This window comes from Equus asinus, chromosome 6, assembly GCF_041296235.1.
Source record: "Equus asinus isolate D_3611 breed Donkey chromosome 6, EquAss-T2T_v2, whole genome shotgun sequence".
NCBI classification, from domain to species: domain Eukaryota; kingdom Metazoa; phylum Chordata; class Mammalia; order Perissodactyla; family Equidae; genus Equus; species Equus asinus.
Window position 1 is genome coordinate 18,342,783 of NC_091795.1, and position 18,902 is coordinate 18,361,684.

The following is an 18,902-nucleotide window of genomic DNA, read 5'->3' on the forward strand; positions in this document are numbered from 1 at the left end:
TCTGCAACTCAATCAATGTGATACACTACATTAATGAGATGAGGACTAAAAGTCACAATAGATGCAGAGAAAGCATTTGACAAGATCCCACATCCATTTATGATAAAAACTCTGAATAAAATGGGTGCAGAAGGAAAGTGCCTCAACATAATAAAGGCCATATCTGACAAACCCACAGCCAACATCACACTGAACAGTGAAGAACAGAAAGCCATCCCTCTGAGAACAGGAACAAGACCAGGGTGCCCACTCTTCCCACTCTTTCAACATAATACTGGAGGTTTTGGCCAGAGAAATTAGGCAAGAAAGAGAAATAAAAGAGATCCAAACTAGAAACCAAAAAGTGAAACTCTCCCTGTTTGCAGACAATATGATTCCCCGTATAGAAATCCCTAAAGAATCCACCAGAAAACTATTAGAAATAATCAACAACTATAGCAAACTTACAGGGTACAAAATCAACATACAAAAATCAGTTTCATTTCTATACACTAATAAGGAACTAGCAGAAAGAGAAGTCAAGAGTACAATCTGATTTACAATTGTAACAAAAAGAATAAAATATCTAGGAATAAATTGAACCAAGGAGGTAAAAGACACTGAAAACTATAAGACCTTATTGAAAGAAATAGAAGAAGACACAAAGAAATGGAAAGATAGTCCATGAACATGGATTGGAAGACTAGATATAGTTAAAATATCCATATTACCTAAAGCAATCTACAGATTCAATGCAATCTCAACAACACTCTTCACAGAAATAGAACAAAGAATCCTAAAATTTATATGGAACAATAAAGACCCCAAACAGCCAAAGCAATCTTGAGAAAAAAGAACAAAGCTGGAGGCATCACAATCCCTGCCTTAAACATATACTACAAAGCCATAGTAATCAGAACAGCATGGTACTAGCACAAAAACAGACACACAGATCAATGGAACAGAATTGAAAGCCCAGAAATAAAACCACACATTTATGGACAGCTAATCTTTAACAAAGGAGTTAAGAACATACAACAGAGAAAGGCAATCTCTTCAATAAATGGTGTTGGGAAAACTGGACAGCCACATGCAAAAGAATGAAAGTAGACCATTATCTTGCACCATACACAAAAATTAACTTGAAGTTGGTTAAAGACTTGAATGTAAGACCTGAAACCATAAAACTCCTAGAAGAAAATACAGGCAGTACACTCTTTGAGATCCATCTCAGCAGTATATTTTTGAATATTGTGTCTACTCAGGCAAGGGAGACAAAAGAAAAAATAAACAAATGAGACTACATCAGACTAAAGAGTTTCTGCACAACAAAGGAAACCATGAACAAAATGAAAGAGAAGACACCAACTGGGAGAAAATACTTGCAGATCATATACCTGACAGGAGGTTAATTTCCAAAATATGTAAAGAACTCATACAACTCAACCACAAAAAATGAACAACCCAATCATAAAATGGGCAGAGGACACGAACAGACATTTTTCCAAAGAAGATATACAGATGGCCAACAAGCACATGAAAAGATGGTCAACATCACTAATTGTTAGAGAAAGGCAAATCAAAACTATAATGAGTAGGGCCAGTGTGGTGGTGTGGCGGTTAAATTCACATTCTCTGCTTCAGCAGTCCAGGATTTGCTGGCTCAGATTCAAGGTGTGGAGCTATACACTGCTCACTAAGCCATGCTATGGTGGCATCTCACACATAAAATAGAGGATGATTGGCACAGATGTTAGCTCAGGGCCAATCTTCCTCACCAAACAACAACAACAACAACAAAACCTACCATGAGTAATCACCTTACACCTGTCAGAACAGCTATAATTAACAAGACAAGAAATAACAAGTGTTAGAGAGGCTGTGCAGAGAAGGGAACCCTCACACATTGCTGGTGGGAATGCAAACTGGTGCAACCAGTATGGAAAACAGTGTGGAGTTTTCTCAAAAAATTTAAAATAGAAATACCACATGATGCAGCTATCCTACTACTGAGTATTGTCCAAAGACCATGAAATCAACAATTCAAAGAGATTTATGCATCGCTATGTTCATTGCAGCATTAATCACAGTAGCCAAGACATGGAAACAACATGAGTGCCCATCACTTGATGCCTATCAACTGATGAATGAATAAAAAAAGATGTGATATATATATAAATATATATATATAATGGAATACTACTGAGCCATAAAAAAAGACAAAATTGTGCCATCTGTAACAACATGGGTGGACTCTGAGCATATTATGTTAAGTGAAATAATCCAGACAGAGAAAGAGAAACACTGATATGATTTCACTCATATGTGGAAGACAGGCAAACCCATGGATAAACAGAACAGACAGTGGTTACCAGAGGGGCAGGGGTGTGGGGAGGGTGAAAGGTGTAAAGGGGCACATACGTTTGGTGATGGATAAAAACTAGACTATTGGGGATGAGCATGATGCAGTCTATATAGAAACTGATGTACAATAGTGTACACCTGAAATTACACAACGTTATAAACCAATACGATCTCAATAAAATAATTTTTTAAAAAAAGGATCAGAGCAGTTAATTTTATTTTTCATGCTGAACTTAATATTTGCTGGGCTCATTGTTTGCTTGCACATTCTAATAATCCCTCTTTTTCAGCTAAAGTAGCCATAGTCATAATCCCTCTTAATCAGATAGACTGTGTCATTATGTTTGCAAAGACACATTCCAAGAAGGGGATGGGCGATTGATTCCTAACGTGAAAAGAAACTCTGGATCAACACAGTCATTTCAGATCAGTGAGTTTTCTTTAATTGAGGGAAAGTTTCTAAACCAAAGTCTCCCAGTTGGCTATGAAATTTCTCTTGTTTTCAAAAAATTCCTGTAGCGCTCTATGTCATGTCAGGTAAGGAGAAAGAAAAAGAAAATTGGCCTAAGCTGTGTCACACACTGAAAATCTTCATGGCTGGTGCTTACATCGCCACAGAGGTGCGCTCGTTACCAACCAGAACTTGCCTTAGTCAGTGAGTGGGGGCTTCACTGCCCCAACCCAGGACTCAACAGACTTGTTCAGGAAACCAGACAGTAAATATTCTTGGCTCTGTGGGGCCCAAGGGTCTCTGTCACAGCTATTCAACTCTGCCATTGTGATGCAAAGCAGCTAATGACTGTGCATAAATGTCTGAGCACGGCTGTGTTTCTATAAAACTTGAGTTATAAAAAGAGGCAGTAGGCCACATTTGACCACGGTCCATGGTTTCTGGACTTCTAATCTAAACTGCTAATTCTCTACAAGGACATGGGGGAACAAACTAAAAACACTAAAAATTGGAAAAAAAAATTCATATTGTATCCTTATTTCAGCTTCCATTTGACCTGTATCATCTACACTCGACGTTTGCTAAAATTGGCAGGTTTAATGCGATTCTAGTGCAGCGGTGGCCAAGGTGCTGGGCCTCAGGCCTGGAGAAACTGCCCCCTACACAAGTGCTGTGCTTGGAGAGGTGAGATCTGTGTGCAGACTCTGCTGCACACAGACATCTCCACCTTGAGCTGCTGTGCCCTCTGAGGTTCCCACCCCCGCCTGTCGGTGTCGGGGGTCACTGACTGTGCTGATAGGGTAACCCTCGTGTTACCCGGGGAGGGTCTGACCACACTGCTCCTTGGGTCTCCTTTCTCTGGATCTCATGTGGAATGCTTGCTCCCCTTCTCTTATGACTACGTGACAATGTCTCTGATGTGCTGTAATCGAATTAAGTGGAATGGGTGGGACACCCTCGTGAAGCTTAGGAGACTCCCAGGTGTCAAGGAGCCGCTGCCGGACTCGGGGAGGATTGCTCGCCTCTGCTCTGTGCTGACTCTTGCTGCTTCCACTGCAGAGAGCGCTGTTTCCTGACTGAGCAGCTGGTTCAGAGCCCTCATCTGCCAGGCACTGCTGGCCCCTCCGTCCCTCCCATTAGATGGCTTCCAGTTAACAGAGTCTATAAATTTAACACTGAAAAAATGACGACGCAGATCCATTCATAGTTACTTGTGGTGCCGTTGTCCCCAGAGAGACAAAGAGCTCCTGAAGGCTGCGTTCATCCTGGTCTACCACGACTGCGCGCTCCCTCTCCTCCAGTCCACACTCCTGCCCCCATTCAGGTGGGCAGAAGGAGAGGCTGAGGCTCCTGGCTGGAAGGTGATCGCTGACTTCCTCATGGAAACCCGAGAGAACGGGGGCGCCCTCCATGCTCTGCTGTCCCCAGATGGGCTCCATGAACCCTTTGACATTTCAGAGCAGACCTATGACTTCTTGGGAGAAATAAGGAAGAATGCAGCCTGACAGTGTGGCCCTGATGGACCCTCCACGGTGACCTGAATAAAGCGACAGAACCAAAGTAACTGTCTCATCATGAGTTAGGCTTTGCTCTTTCTTGTATAGCCCACTTTCCAGATGAAATTTGATATGGATACCCAGATCTGATCATTTGAGTATGTTTTAATTCAGTAAAATAAATTTTTATGAGGAATAATGTTATATTTAAATTTAAAAAGAGTTTTAAAAAACCAAGTAAATTTAAGTTGACTGTATCTATGGATTTTTATGAAAGCAAGATTTTATCAAAAGATAAATTTGTGATTATTCAAGAAAGTGAAAATACAATCCAGACAATGAGAGAAGATATTTGCAAATCATATATCTGATGAGTCGTTTATCCAGAATATAAAAATGTATGATTATTGCTAATAAAATTTATCCTGTGAAATGAAGGGAACATCAGAGTAATCTATTTGAGAAAGTTATGTCATTAATCATTTAATTCAGTCTAATATTTGAACAAGATTTATCGCAATTAGATATAAAAGCAGAATCTAGCTTTGCCTTTTCAAGTCTACATAATAAATGCTCTTTAAAAAACAAAACAAACAACTTTCAGGCTTAGAGGAATGAGTTACCCCACCCCTGCATCAAAGGACAAAGGTTTTAGTGCATTTCAAATGCACTTGTGACAGCTGGTAAATTGCCCCAAGCCTTCATCGTTCATAACAAGATTACAGCGTGCATTTCTTGAGTGCCTGCTGTAAGTGTCCTTAACTAACTTGATTAATCCTCACAACTTCTGTAGGAAGTAGACACTGAGTTTTCTATGTTACTGCTGAGGACACTGGCCGGGCTGGTTAGATAATTTCCCTAAGGTCAGAGCTAGCAAGCGGCACAGCTACTATACCAAGTAGAGAAGCCGTGTGTCGTTTTCTACAGGGTAAGATGTTCTCCTCATCGGTGCAAATCTTTAAGAACTGCATGTGAAGATAAAACATGAGAAGGCTGTTTGAAGAAAAACCTGATCACATTTGGAAGAATTTAACCTAAATAATCAGAGTACCAACTGAGGGACCTTTTTTGACAGTCTTAATAGAGGCCTTTATTTTTAGAAATCCATCATGTTAGGAAACTTATGGGCTACATCTTTTTAAAAAATTTTTTTAGGAAGATTAGCCCTGAGCTAACATCTGCCACCAATCCTCCTCTTTTCACTGATGGAAATTAGCCCTGAGCTAACATCTGTGCCCATCTTCCTCTATTTGATATGTGGGATGCTGCCACAGCATGGCTTGATAAGCAGTGTGTAGGTCTGCACCCGGGATCTGAACCTGCAAAGCCTGGGCTGCTGAAGTGGAGTGCATGAACTTAACTGTTATGCCACTGGGCCAGCCCAAGAATCTTAGTTTTTAAAGAATAAAACCTGTCCAGGTTTTTAAATGCCCAGTTCAGGGTGGACAGCAGCTTCTGTCCCTCAACATCCCCTGCTCAGGACAAGGCTCATTCACAAGGGGTCCCAGGCCCAGCCCAGGACTCCCACAATTCACTTGGAGATTGATGTTAGGGTCGGGGAGATGTGCTCCCAGAGCTGGTGCTGTAAGGGAGGCCAGGCTTCTGGAGTGTTGCCCAGCCATATAAGAGCCCAGGAGTCTCTGCGTTGTAGTCAATTCTGGATCTATTCTGGCTTCTCACCTCCTGCTCCCTTTCTCTCTTTAATAGCCCATAAATTCTAAAGTGCTTTTCCTCCCCAGCCCAGCAGCAGTGTTGCCCCACCAGGGATGGGGTGACATGTCCATGTCTATGTATTGTTTGTGAGATGAGAACTGCCTGTCCCAGAAAGCAGGGATGTGTTATGAAAAGCAGAACCTGAAACTTCTGTATCTTTCAGCCGAGCAGGACAGAAGTAAGTGGAGGTGTTTGTCCAGAAGTTCCTGACAGTATCACTCAGAACTGAGCCACTCCCACAGTCATGAGCTCTCAATCAAAATTCATGAAACATAGTAGGGAAAAAGTGAACAAGAATGAAAGTGAAGAGAAACCACAGACTGCAGAATCAGGCTACCAAGACTGAAATAATGGAATTATCAGATATGGAATATAAAGTGAATACCAGCCAAATTAATAAAAAGATACCCACATCTCAGCACATTGTATCATTATCTCATAAACTGCAGAACACCAAGGACAGAGAAGACTCTAAAAGCAGCCAAATAATGAAGACGGAGTCCAAGAAAGGAGCAGCAGTTCAACTGACAGCTGACCTCTCAGCAGCAGCAATGGGAGCCAGACTGCAGTGGAATAACATGGAAAGGTGTAGAACACAGGGGAAAATGTCTTAGAAGTGCTGAGAGGAAATAATTGTCAGGGGAAAAATAAGGACTTTTTTTTAACAAATAAAACTGACTCCTACCATCTGAGCTTTCCTAAAGGGACTGCTAACAGTCATCCTTCAGGAAGAAAGAACATAATCCCAAAAGGAATATCTGAGATGTGAGAACATCTTCATGACTCAAGGTAGGGAAAGATTTCACAAACTTGACTCAAAAACACAGTCTATAAAGGGAAAGATTAACATATTCATTACACTAAAATGTAGAACTTAGTTCATTAAAAGACACCATACTATGTGTGAGAAAAGTGCTGGCAGAATACATCTGCAATATTTATAATAGTCAACGAGATCCACAAGTTAGAAAGTATTCCAATGAATCAATATGAAAAAGCCAAACGTATAACAAATTTGTATCCAGTAAAAAAACAATAAAAAACTTCACAGAAGAGGAAATATGAAATATATGGAAATAAGCTCAATTTCATGAGTAACCATAAAAATTAAACTCTAATGAGATTCATAGAAAATCCCAAGGAATCTAACAAACAAAAACCAAAAAAACTCCTCATTAATCAATAAGTGAGTTTAACAAGTTGTAGGGCAAATATCAACACACAAAAAATCAATTGCATTTCTCTTTATTAGCAATGAATAACTGGGAAACGAAATTTCAAAAAAGCAGCACTATTTACAAAAGCTCGCCAAAAATGAAAGAGGTAGAAATAAATATAAGAAAATGAGTACAGCATCTCTATGCTAAAAACTACAAAACATTGATACAAGAAGTCAAAGAACATCTTAATAATTGGAGAGGCATACCATGTTCATGGATTAGAGGATTCATCAGAGTAAAGATGTCAGTTCTCCCCAAATTCATCTATAGCTTTAACCCAATCAAAATCCCAGCAGATTGATATTGTTGATATTTACAAGCTGACTCTAAAGTTTATGTGGAAAGGCAGCAGAACTAGGGGACGGGATGAGCTACCTCCTGAGGAGGGCAGAAATGTGAGTCACCTGCGCTGGCAACTCTTTTGATTTAGTGTGACTTTATAGAAAGCATTAAAATCTGGTGGTGTGATTCCTCCAAACCACAAACCCAGGAGCCATCCTTGGCTCCTGCCTCCCCATCACCACAAATCTCCAGTGGTCTCATGGTCCAATAAGTTTTTCTTCTTTTCCAAAATTATTTTATTACTTTATAAAAGATAGACTAACTCCTGTGTACTCATTATGTGGTGTGAGAAATGGAACATTATCATGATCTTTGCAGGGCTCTGTACTCTACTTTCCAATCCTATAACTCTCAGCAGGTGCTGAGGGAGGTGGGTCTGAAGGAATCTGGGAGTGTCAATGAATCCAGATTTTGTACCTCTTGTATATGAGCAGCTTGAGGGGCAGGGCCAGGACTGGGATGAGGTAGGTGAGGTGCCTAGGGGCAAAATTAATGAGGCGCTCTCTCCCTCAGGGTCATGCAAGTGCAGGGTTAGACCCTACGGAGGGATGTCCAAGTAGAGATGTCCAGTGGGCAAGTGGACGTGTGGGGCTGGAGACCACAGGGAGAAATGGGCTGAGGGGGTTCCTGGGATTGTCAGCCTATGTGGTGCCTAAAAACGCAGACGTAACAGGAGTGAGAGGGAGAACTGAGGAGGCTCACAGTGACGTCCCGAGGAGGCCCAGGAAGGGGAGGGGCTCAGAACGTCTGAGACAAACCAACGACAAAACACTTGGTGCTCGTGTCCATCTTCTCTCCAGGCCTCTAACTAAACACGCCATCTGGTGGACACTTACTTCCTCTCCTGGGCTCAGCAACACGGGGCAAGCCCAGCCCCAAAGCAAACAGAGGCAGAGCCCAGAGAGGACAAGACAAAGGTGTGGTTTCTCCATCAAAGAAATAATCAATGGCAGGACAGAGTTGAGAGGTCATTAAACGGAACCAGATCACCCAGCTGGTAACTGACCCCAGGGCATCAGATACTATAACCCCAGAGACTCCAAACCAAGTGTCCTCAGGGCCAGGCAGGCACTGTCAGTGGGGGAAGGCAGCCAGGAGGAGAGCACTATTCCACAGGGACAGTGAGCAACAGGGAAAGTGCCACACAATGACACAGGTTGGAGGAGGGGGGGATGTGGTCCACTGAGGACTCTAGATCCTTTTTAAAGAGACAATCACAACTCATTTCAGCTTACTCTGATTTGAGAAATGGGTTCACTGTGGCCAGAACAACCGATTTCTCAAGAGATTTCTGAAATCTGGATATTTCACATGAAATATCCTGTTTTAAATGTTGGCAACTTATTCAGAAATGTTTAAAAAACTGTATATGCCAGCACTATTTGGGCCAAGAAGACATATCCACAGGCCAAATTTGGCTGAGTCCTTCCCCTGGAAACCTCTGTGTAGCCCCTTGAATTTTCTACCAATAGGACCTGAGTTTACTGTGACTCTGGGGGTCAGGCTTCCCTGTTCCCTTGATTCCCACATAACTTCACCTGAAGAGCTTTCAACAGGGACAGAGGAGAAGAAAGATGCCTAGCAAAGGGAAACATGCCCGCACAGGCAAATGAATCCCCTTGTTCATGGTTTTCTCTTACAGGGGTTCAGGTGCTGGGTCTGGATCCTGGTGGCCGCCACTCAGGTAGCACACCCGTTGCTGCAAGGATGGGTGATGGACCTCTCGCTCACCTCGTTCCTCACCTCCCTGATGCTCCTGTTGTCTTACTTGCTTGGATTTTACAGGAACTCTGAGTCCTGGATCGTTCTAGTAAGAACCGCAAGGGTGGCCCAGGCCTTGAGATCCTCCCAGACTGACGTCCTGTGTGATGCGAGGACAACGGCCCTCTGGGAGAGAGGGAGGATCAGAGACCAAGGATCAAGACATTTCCTGGGCTCAGACCCCATTGAACCAGGACTTCTTATTTTCATGAGTTTCCTATTAAACTGGAATGAAGGCATCCTCTGCCTGAGTAAACCTCCCATTGCCGCCCCCTCCATGCCGTCCTCATGAGGAGTACACACGCTCTGTACATTCCTGTACCAGCCCATCCGAACACATTTCCCTTTAAATTTTATTTATGGTAAAATCATCGGGGGGCCGGCCTGGTGGTGCAGCAGTTAAGTTCAAACGTTCCGATTCTCAGCGCCCCGGGGTTGGCCGGTTCAGATCCTGGGTGCAGACATGGCACCGCTTGTCACGCCATGCTGTGGTAGGCGTCCCACATACAAAGTAGAGGAAGATGGGCACGGATGTTAGCTCAGGACCAGTCTTCCTCAGCAAAAAGAGGAGGATTGGCAGTAGTTAGCTCAGGGCAAATCTTCCTCAAAAAAAAAAAAAAAATCATTAGGGCAACATTGAAGGAAATGTTAGAGAAAAAAAATCACCCCAATCTCAAGGTCCTGTCATAATCACTGGGTTCGTTCTTCCATATTCCTGACAAATATTATGCAAACTGTATATAGAATCATAGTGAGCCAATAATTTTGGATATAGATTCTGTCATTTAATATTAGGTCATTAATTCTTTTCATGTTGTCAGATCATCGTGATAACCATGTAAAATTTTTCTATATTGAATAATTGGAAACATATAGAAAAGTAGAGAAGATTCTGTCATAGGCCCTCAGGTAACCATAACCCAGATTCCAGCATTATCAAGACTTTACCACACTTGCTTCCTCAAGCCTTCTTTTTCCTGGAGAATTCTAATGGAAACCCCAAACATGTCATCCCATTCTACACACGTCAGTAGCCTCCAGAGACCCTGCAGACTGTCTCACACTGTCACACGTACGTAAAGCTGACAGGGATCCCTCGTCACCATCTAGGACCCGGGTCACATTCGCGTTTCCCCAGTTGTGTCTGAAGTGCCTTGTGCAGTTGACCTGTTCAAATCCGGGTCCTCACAAGACCATGCGCTGCCCTGGGTAGGTAGAGATCCTGGGCCCCTTTCATCTAGAAGGGCTCCCCCTACAGTGACTTGCTGAGGATCTTGGGTCGACTGTCCTGTAGAAGGTCCCCCATTTGGGTTTTGTCTGTTGGCTTCTTCCTGGTGTGACCTGAATTGCTCCTCTAGTCCTGAATTTCCTGTCGACTGGAAGTCAGTAAGCAAGGCTTCTTTGAGGACGGTTAGTCTTTCTGGTAAGAATGCTTCATAAATGGCTTCAAGTCACATCACATGGGGGGACTGGTGGGCACCCTTCAAGCCTCACCCATCGCAGTGTACAGCCTTACCCATCACTTTTTCCTCTAACGCTTTCTTTCATCTACCGATGAGTTTCCCTGAACTGACTGTCTCATTAGGGGATGCAAAATGCTGATTTGCCTATTATGACATTCCTTCCAGAATTGACAATCATTTTTAATGACCACATGACATTCTTATTGAGTTGAAGAACACTGCTGAGGGTTTAACACAAAGGATCAAAAATGGAAATCTAGAGTTAGATGGCCTGACGCTCCCAGCTCTCCCACTTGTTAGCTAAGCCTCAGTTTCCTCAGCTGTGAGTTGGAGATAATGATAGAAGCAGCCTTATGAAATTAGCTGTGGAAATGAAATGAGACAACATGCGTACATTGTGAGAACAGTGCCAGCACATAGTAGGTCTTCACAGCACTCATAGTTAAGAGCACTGGAGATAATCTGGCCTGGATTGAAATCCTGGCTCCTCCATTTATTCATTGACCTTAACCTTGAGCTTCCATTTCCTCCAAATCGACAAGGTTACATGAGATAAATGAGAGAAGGGCTTAGCACGGAATAAGCTTGGCATGGAATAGAGCTTGGCATGGAATAAGCACCCAATAAATGTTGGCTAGTGTTAACATCATTGCTAAATATTGATCCACTATTCTAGACTACAGACAGACATTTCATTAGAAACACTGCCAAGGGGCAGGCCCCGTGGAAGAGTGGTTAAGTTCGCGTGCTCCGCTGCAGCGGCCCAGGGTTTCACTGGTTCGGATCCTGGGGGTGGACATGGCACCACTCATCAAGACACCCTGAGGCGGTGTCCCACGTGCCACAACTAGAAGGACCCACAACTAAAAATAAACAGCTGTGTACCAGGGGGCTTTGGGGAAACAAAGAAAAATAAAATGCATGTATAAAGAAAGAAACTCTGCCAAAAAAAAAAAGCAGTAGTTTCGGGAGCTGGCTTGTCTCTTTCCCTCCCACTTCTCAGCTATGCAGTCAGAGTGGAAAGTGCTCACCTGCTTATGTGCCCATGTGACAAGGCCTCTGCTCTGCCTTCCAGGACAGCCTGTACCACGGGACCACCGCCATCCCGTACATCAGTGCGGCCGTCTTGCAGGTACATTCCACGATCGTCTCTGAGACCCAGAACCTGACCAACTACTTCATCAACACCACAGCTTTGGTGAGCACTAGGACAGTGACCACCATGGCGTGAGAGCATCGCCTGAGGCTTAAGTCTGTCTCATGGGGGCAGACGACCTGAGCCTCAGGCTGAGGGAGCTTGGAGGATGGGGGAGGGGTGTGCATGTGTGTATGTCTGTGCCCGTGTGAACAGGTGTGCACTCCTCATGGAGCACCAGGCCCGAGCTCAGGTGTCAGCTCTCGTCTTCTGTTTTCCCGCCTCAGCCTTGAGCCCTCTTCCACCCACTGCTCTGCCTCAGAATCTTCTTTTCCAAAACACCAACTGGAACACATCTTCTCTCCTACTGAAGATATTTGATGGCTCCCTCTTCTTGTGGATGGAGCCCCAATTCCTCAGCATGGCTGAACTGTGTGTCCTGCAATGACAGAAGTCCACAGGAGGCAGATGGTGGCTGATGGACCCAAGGCAAGGTGGTCCAGCCAAATCGTTGGAGGAGCAGGACCCCTGGACCTCAGGCCCCCTGAGACCAGAGACTCATGGCAGCCCTGCCTCCCCTCTCCAGGCTCTGCACAGCAGCCTCTTTCTCTGTTGGGGGAATGGCGCCTTCACGTGGCAGGGAGTTCACAGCCAGAAGATTCCTCCTCTGGAGCAGCCTGACCTTTCTCCTTAATCCTCCCCTGAAAACTCCCCAGGAAGGACTCTCCTGTTCAGGCTGAGTCTGAGCCCACACCTGATCAGTCACTGTGACTAGAAAGGTCAAGTCCTGTGTCAGACTGGGGGCTCCTGAGGGACCAGGTGGCAGGAGGAAGATGTCCAGCATGGGGTAGTGTCCCTAGTATGAGAATGGGGTGCAGGCCCCCACTAGTGGGCCACAAGGTAGCTGAGCTGCCTTCCCGGGCTGTCTGCCTCCATTCCCTCCGCATCAAAACCTCTAACTGCCTTCAACCCGCCCCTCCAGCCGCAGCCCCCGCCCTCAGGGCCAGGCCCAGCACAGCTCCCACCTCCCCTCCTGCTGCTAGACACAAAGACACACTGTAGCATCAGCCTTGGCAAGGACACCCTCACTCCAGGAGGCAGCTCCCTCGCCCGCCCCTTCTGTTCCTTTCTCACATGTGGCCCTCTCAGTGAGGCCCTCCCTGAACCCCCAGCCTCCCCTCCCCTTCCTGCTTTATTTCCTCCTGGGCCCTCGTGCCCAGCTAACCTACTTTCCTGCTGTTTATCAGGCTTACTTTTTGCTTCTGCCACTAGAATAAATGTAAGCTCCACGAGAACAGGGGCTTTTGAAAGTTTTGCTCACTGTTGTAGCCACTGTCAGTTTTGAAGTAGAGCAGATGCCTCAAGGATATTTGTTGAATGAATGAATGAATGAATGAGAACAGAGTGTGAGTGGACAGCGGGGCAAAGTGAGGCTGAAGCGGCCGGCCGCCCTGGGAGGCATGTTGGGACGATGGCCTCTGTCCTGGGAAGCCGTAACGCAGTCTAACGATGTGACAGAGCAGCCAGACCACGTTTCCTCTTGGGGCGGATTAGAGGGAGGAGGGGGCAGGAGTGGACAAGCTGAGGCCATGGGAGGTCCTGGTGATGGATGAGGGCGGCTGAGACGAGGGAGAACTGGACGCACCAAGAGATGGTCAGGCAGGACAATCAGGCGACTCTGGGGGGCTTTGGCCATGGCGGCTGGGGAAGGAGGAGAGGGAGGGGTCCCAGGTTCCTGGCTTGGTGGCTGGACCAGAGGAGAGGAGGGTCCTGGAGCCCACTGAGCTGTGGAGGCCGGTGAGGACATCTCAGGAGTTCAGGGTGAACCGCTGAGAGCTGGGGGCCTCTGAGGCCTTCATGGAGGGGACAGACAGACGCCCAAAGCAGAATTCTGGGCCATGAGTGAGACTGTGGGAGTGGTCAGAGCACAGGCAGTGATGGACAGTGGGCAGGAGCCTGGCAGGCACAGGGTGAAGACGAGCCCCCTTTATGGCAGGTAGAGGTGGACACGTCTGCAGGCGAGATGGAGCCTGCATGGTCTGAGCAGGACACAGGGAGTGCGACCTCAGGACACCCAGGGATGGTGAGTCTCCAGGAGGATGGAGCAGTTGTCCAGTGGTGCTGCCCTCAGGCCAGGCAGTGTGCAGGGGGTGAAGTGGGGTCAGAACATGTGGCCTCCAGGCTGCAGGGGCTGAGGGCAGCAGCGTCTCTAACACTGTCATTCTCCCGTCCTCTTCCAGCTCTTCGCCTTTATCACCACCCTGCTGTACATTCTCCACGCCTTCAGCAACTATTACCACTGAAGGGTCCGGGAGCCACATGGCCACGAGAAAGGCCCTTTCAGAACCTGGGTGATTGGCTCCCAAAAGTGATCTTCAACATCTGCCATCTGGGTGATAAACAGAAGATCAACAAAAATGTCAACAGGATTGACAGACCATCTTTTCAGACTGATCGATGAAGCCACACTCTGGCACATCTGTTTGGACATTTTAATTCATTATGATGAATATGAAAAACTTTTGCTTTGACGGAGGAGGGGGGATTTTTTTGCCTGGGAAAGTACCTGTCTCTTGGAATTATCTGACATGGAACTCCATCTTCCAGAAAACTAATTCCCGGCCTCGCCGTTGAGGCTCCCAGACCAGCCACTGTCTCCCCACCCGTGGCTTCCGCCTCAGCAGCGAGGTTCCCTGTGGCAGGTTTATGGGAACATCCAGCCTCACTTTCTTAAAATCGAAATGGTGCTGTCGACGCCTCCAGATCCAAAGAAGATCCACGGACCTGCTCCTGCTCTAGGCTCTGCCTCTGCTCTGGAGACTGGTCCAGACCCCTCCCCATCCCAGAGATGCTGACAGGGAGGAGCACACTGCCATCCCCCACTCCACTTTCCTGCCCTTCCCTCCCCAGCTTTGGGATCCAAGGGAAATCTGTGTAAAGTCAATTCTGAGGGTAGATTTGTGGGGAAAATAAGTGATTGACTGACTACAAAATTATCAGACAATAGGACAATGGGGATGGGAAGAGGGGTCAGAGAGGAAAGGGTGGGACCTGCTTCTCCATAAGTCAGGCCTCTCAGAGAACTACGGGGCTGCAGGACGCATGTGTGAGGCTTTCAAGTCCCCACCTCGTAAGGACTAGAGCCACTTTGTCCTCAGAAAAGACCATTGTAGCAGCGGAAGGACATGACTTCTACCCACTCTAGGTCCTTCTGGCTGAGCTACAAATTAAACTGACGTGAGACAGAATAACAGGAGAAAATCAAATAAAACTTTATAACATGTATACATGGGAGAAACCCAGGACACTGGGTAACTCACCAAAATGGCCAAGCTGCCAGCTTAAATATCATCTTCAGCTCAAGACAAAGGAGGATGTTGGAGGTAGTGGTTCAGAGCTTCAAAGGGGAGGAAGGCAGTTCACACGGAGATGGAAAAGCAAACATTTGGTAGACAGAACATTGATAAGAGTGGGCTTAGCAAGGACCCTCACAGTCTACCAGTCCATCAATAAATACCTGGAATTATCTGTGGTGATGATCCATCCTGGGGACAGGGCTTTTATCTTAAATTCTTTGAGGCAGTTAGGGGGAAGGTCAAAGTTTCTTTCAGAGTCTTTTGTTCTTAAAAATAATCAAGCCAAAGAGATACATTTTGAGGCGGCCAGTTCTGATCCCCCATAGCATCAAGGAAGGAGGCAGGACGTCACGTGCAAGGATTCTCCTCTGGGCTCCTGTCACCACATGGGCCATCTTAGGAGGCCAGAAAGGACCCCACCCCAGGTCTGAGCTCTTCTGTGTGTGCCCATTCCCCTCCACCCCCTTGATTGTTGCCCGGGACCACTCAATGGCCTCATGCATGAGGGTCTCACAGGGGCCTGGACCCGCGCACTTTGGGGCCATTCTCAAGGAAAAGGCTGACGCTGTCTGCACAGAAACACAACATGAGGTGCTTGGTTCAAAGTCAATGTTCTTCAATAGAAAGCTGTTGTCCTCGCTGTCTGTGCTGGGTCTCCTGACCCAGGCCAGTCGGGCACAGCCCCATAACTGCATGGGCCTGGTGATGTTTTGAAATGAAATAAGTTATTACGTGGAAAGGACTTACCGTTTTTTCTGCTCCTGGTGGGGGTGGGGGCGCAGAAAGTCACCAAACAGAAAACTCCGCCTTCTTTCTTTGACCACTCACTGTCTAATGTCCTGATCTCTGGGAAACTTTTACTTTCCTGATAAATGGCTCAGACATAACTGGCTGCCTTAGACTGAGTTTCCTGGACATGGACTCCGAGACCGAGGCTGTGTGTGCAGGCTTACTGGGGAAGGCTCTTGGAAGATGCCCCTGGGACAGGTGAGGGAGGCAGGACCAGGAAGAGGGGGGAGCTGGCCCGCAATGAGGTCACAGCTGAGGCCCCGGACCATGAGCTGACCACCCCTGCAGCGTGCCTGCTTGAGGCAAGAGGGCAGAGCCTGTGTCCCCACATAGCTGCCGCTTCTAGGGCGGGGTTGTAATGTGTCAGTGGTCACTGCTCTCCCCAGCAGCTGAGGGTCCATCAGCCTGAAGAGGTGACCTGGGCAGACACCACCCCACCCACTACACTGTCACCTCCTCTTCCTGCCTTGAACAAGGACATCATGGCCAGAGCTATCGCCAAGGAAAGGGCAAAGATATTAGCTGGACACTGATGGCTGTTGGACCAGCACCAGCCGCCTCCTTCCTCGGCCTCCGCACGGTGTAGAAAGATGGATCTCTGTTTAGTCCCTCGTGGTGAGCTTGCTAATGCAGCAGCTGAGGGCGCTGCGACCTGAGAGGCGGGCTCCTTCCCACCTTCCCCTCCACCTCCAACGCCTGGCCTCCCCTCAGGCCTGACCCCAACTCTTCCTCCTGCAGGATCTGGAATCCGTCTTCTCCCTACTGCCTCCCAGGTCCTCATCACTGGGAACTGCAGGACCTGTGTCCCCAGAGCCAGGCACCAACTGCAGGAACACCTGGCCTGTCCCCCAGCCACGGATCAGATTCCGTCTCTCCCTGGCTCATATCCCTCACCGCCCTCAGATAAAGTCCAAACCCCTTGGTAAGTGGCCACTCAGGCCTGAAATGCCAGTCTGGCCCCTGCCCATGTCCAGCTGCATCCCTGCCCTGCCCCACCTGCCTCACCATGCCCTGATCCCTCAGGACAGCTGCTGAGGCCACTCAGGAGTGGTGGACGCTCCTTTCCCTCCTGGGGACATGAAGGCCCTGACCCTGTCGTCTACATGAGAAACTCTAATTCATCTTGCAGGATGCCTTCCTCATCCCCTGGGGTAATCATGGCCTCCACCGCTGCCTCTGCCCCTGGGGCATGTGCTATGTCCCGCTGTGCTGTCCCCTGTGCTCTGGGGTCTCCCCACTGGACCAGGAGGTTTCAAGGGCAGGGGTTGGGCTCTTGGATGTTTTTATCATCCTTGCCCTTCCCTACCCTACCTGGCTGGGCCCTGCCACCCTCAGCTCTGAGTGCTCTGCCCTGAATGGGTGACAGGGACAGGGACCTGAAAAGGCCACAGCCAGGCTGCAGGGACTGATGGCAGAGGTGACTCCTTAGCCCTCCAGGTCCTCACCTCCAGCCCACGCTCTGACATCCCAGGACAAAGCGCTGTTCTCTGCCCTGTTTCTTTTCCTCCTGGACTCCCATATGACGGTTCAGCTCCTTTGTCCCCAGAACCTCATCTACAGTGAGGAAGAGCCCAGCTGCCACCTCCAGGGCCCAGTGCCGCTCTGGTGGCCTTGGGGCCCCACTGCAGGCAGCACCGTGGATGCTGGAGCTCCCTGGGCTGATAGCCACTTCCCCGTGCACCCTGGTCCTGGGCCAGCACAGAGCAGGGCTGACATAGGTGTCAAGTGTCCTTGGAGCCCTGAGGCCCGAGTGTCAAGGAGCAACTCTGAGAGAACTGCTACAACCAGGCCTCCGAAGTGTCAGGCTGGACCTGAGAGGCCTGTGGATTTGGGTCCAGGGGGGTGACTGTGGCCTTCCAGTGGGACTGGGCGGGGGCCTCCTCACTCCTGTGTGGGGAAGGCTGGCAGTGACTGCGGCAGCTCTTTTTAGGGTGCCCCCTTCCTGGTGCCTTTGTTTCTTCACGTGGAGACCCACGCCCCCTCCAGGAGGAAGGGAGGGCAGGGCCGGCTCCCTGGGCAGCTCCACCCAGCTCCCTGCCCGGCCAAGGGGGATGGCGGAGGGCGGCGAGGAGAGCACAGAGGACGCTGCCCCTGCCTCTTCCAGCCATGTGAGCTCAGGCAGGGATGTCACTGCTCAAGACTCATGTGTTATCCATGACCTGGGAGGCGTGCATCCAGTGCAGGCGCATCAGGACGGAGACGTGTCAGGTGGGGTGATGCCAGGGTGAAGGGGGCAGAGGCTCCTGTAGGTCCAGGGACAGTAGGTTCAGGTGTCATTCCACCAAGGTGTGGTAACGTCACGGTGCATTTACGTCAAGATGCAGCTGTGCAAGATTCAGAGACGTCAGGGGGCAGCTACGTCAAGGTGCCGAGAGGTTAAGGGGCGGCTACACCAGGACGTGGTCATGTTAAGGTGCATTTACGTGGAGTCATCTCAGGGGGCAGTGGGGGCGGGGCGCCGTGAGGTCCACATAGAAGCCGGGTCAGCAGGGGGTTTGGGAGACTGTGAGGTGTGATGGTCACCTGGCCCCCCGAGCAGAAGAGCACACTCAGGGAGGTGACCAGAACCTCCTGGGCCTTGTGTCCTTCTCAACAACCTGTGAACATGAGTTCTCTAAAAACTGAACACTGCCAATTTGGATTCCACATCCTGATACATGTATAAGGAGGATGACACTCCCCATGTTAGCAGTAAATTAGTAATTTATGTCAGTAGTTGCAATACTAGCCAACATTCTCATAGGGCCTCGTAGGTCCTAAGCCCTCACACGGACATTTCTCCCTGGTCATCGGGATGTGTACCTGTGAGTGGATGTGGCAGGTGTTAAGTGAC

At 48.0% G+C, this 18,902-nt stretch overlaps 1 protein-coding gene across 1 annotated transcript; it reads left to right on the forward strand.

The window, feature by feature from the left end:
* Positions 1–7,963: 7,963 nt before the first annotated feature.
* Positions 7,964–14,336, forward strand: LOC106847900 (MAL-like protein). The gene is made up of 4 exons (XM_014867457.3): positions 7,964–8,029; positions 9,208–9,375; positions 11,865–11,987; positions 14,165–14,336. The coding sequence occupies exons 1-4, from the start codon at positions 7,964–7,966 to the stop codon at positions 14,225–14,227; spliced, it is 420 nt and encodes a 139-aa protein (XP_014722943.3). The 3' UTR covers positions 14,228–14,336.
* The last annotated feature ends 4,566 nt before the right edge of the window (positions 14,337–18,902 follow it).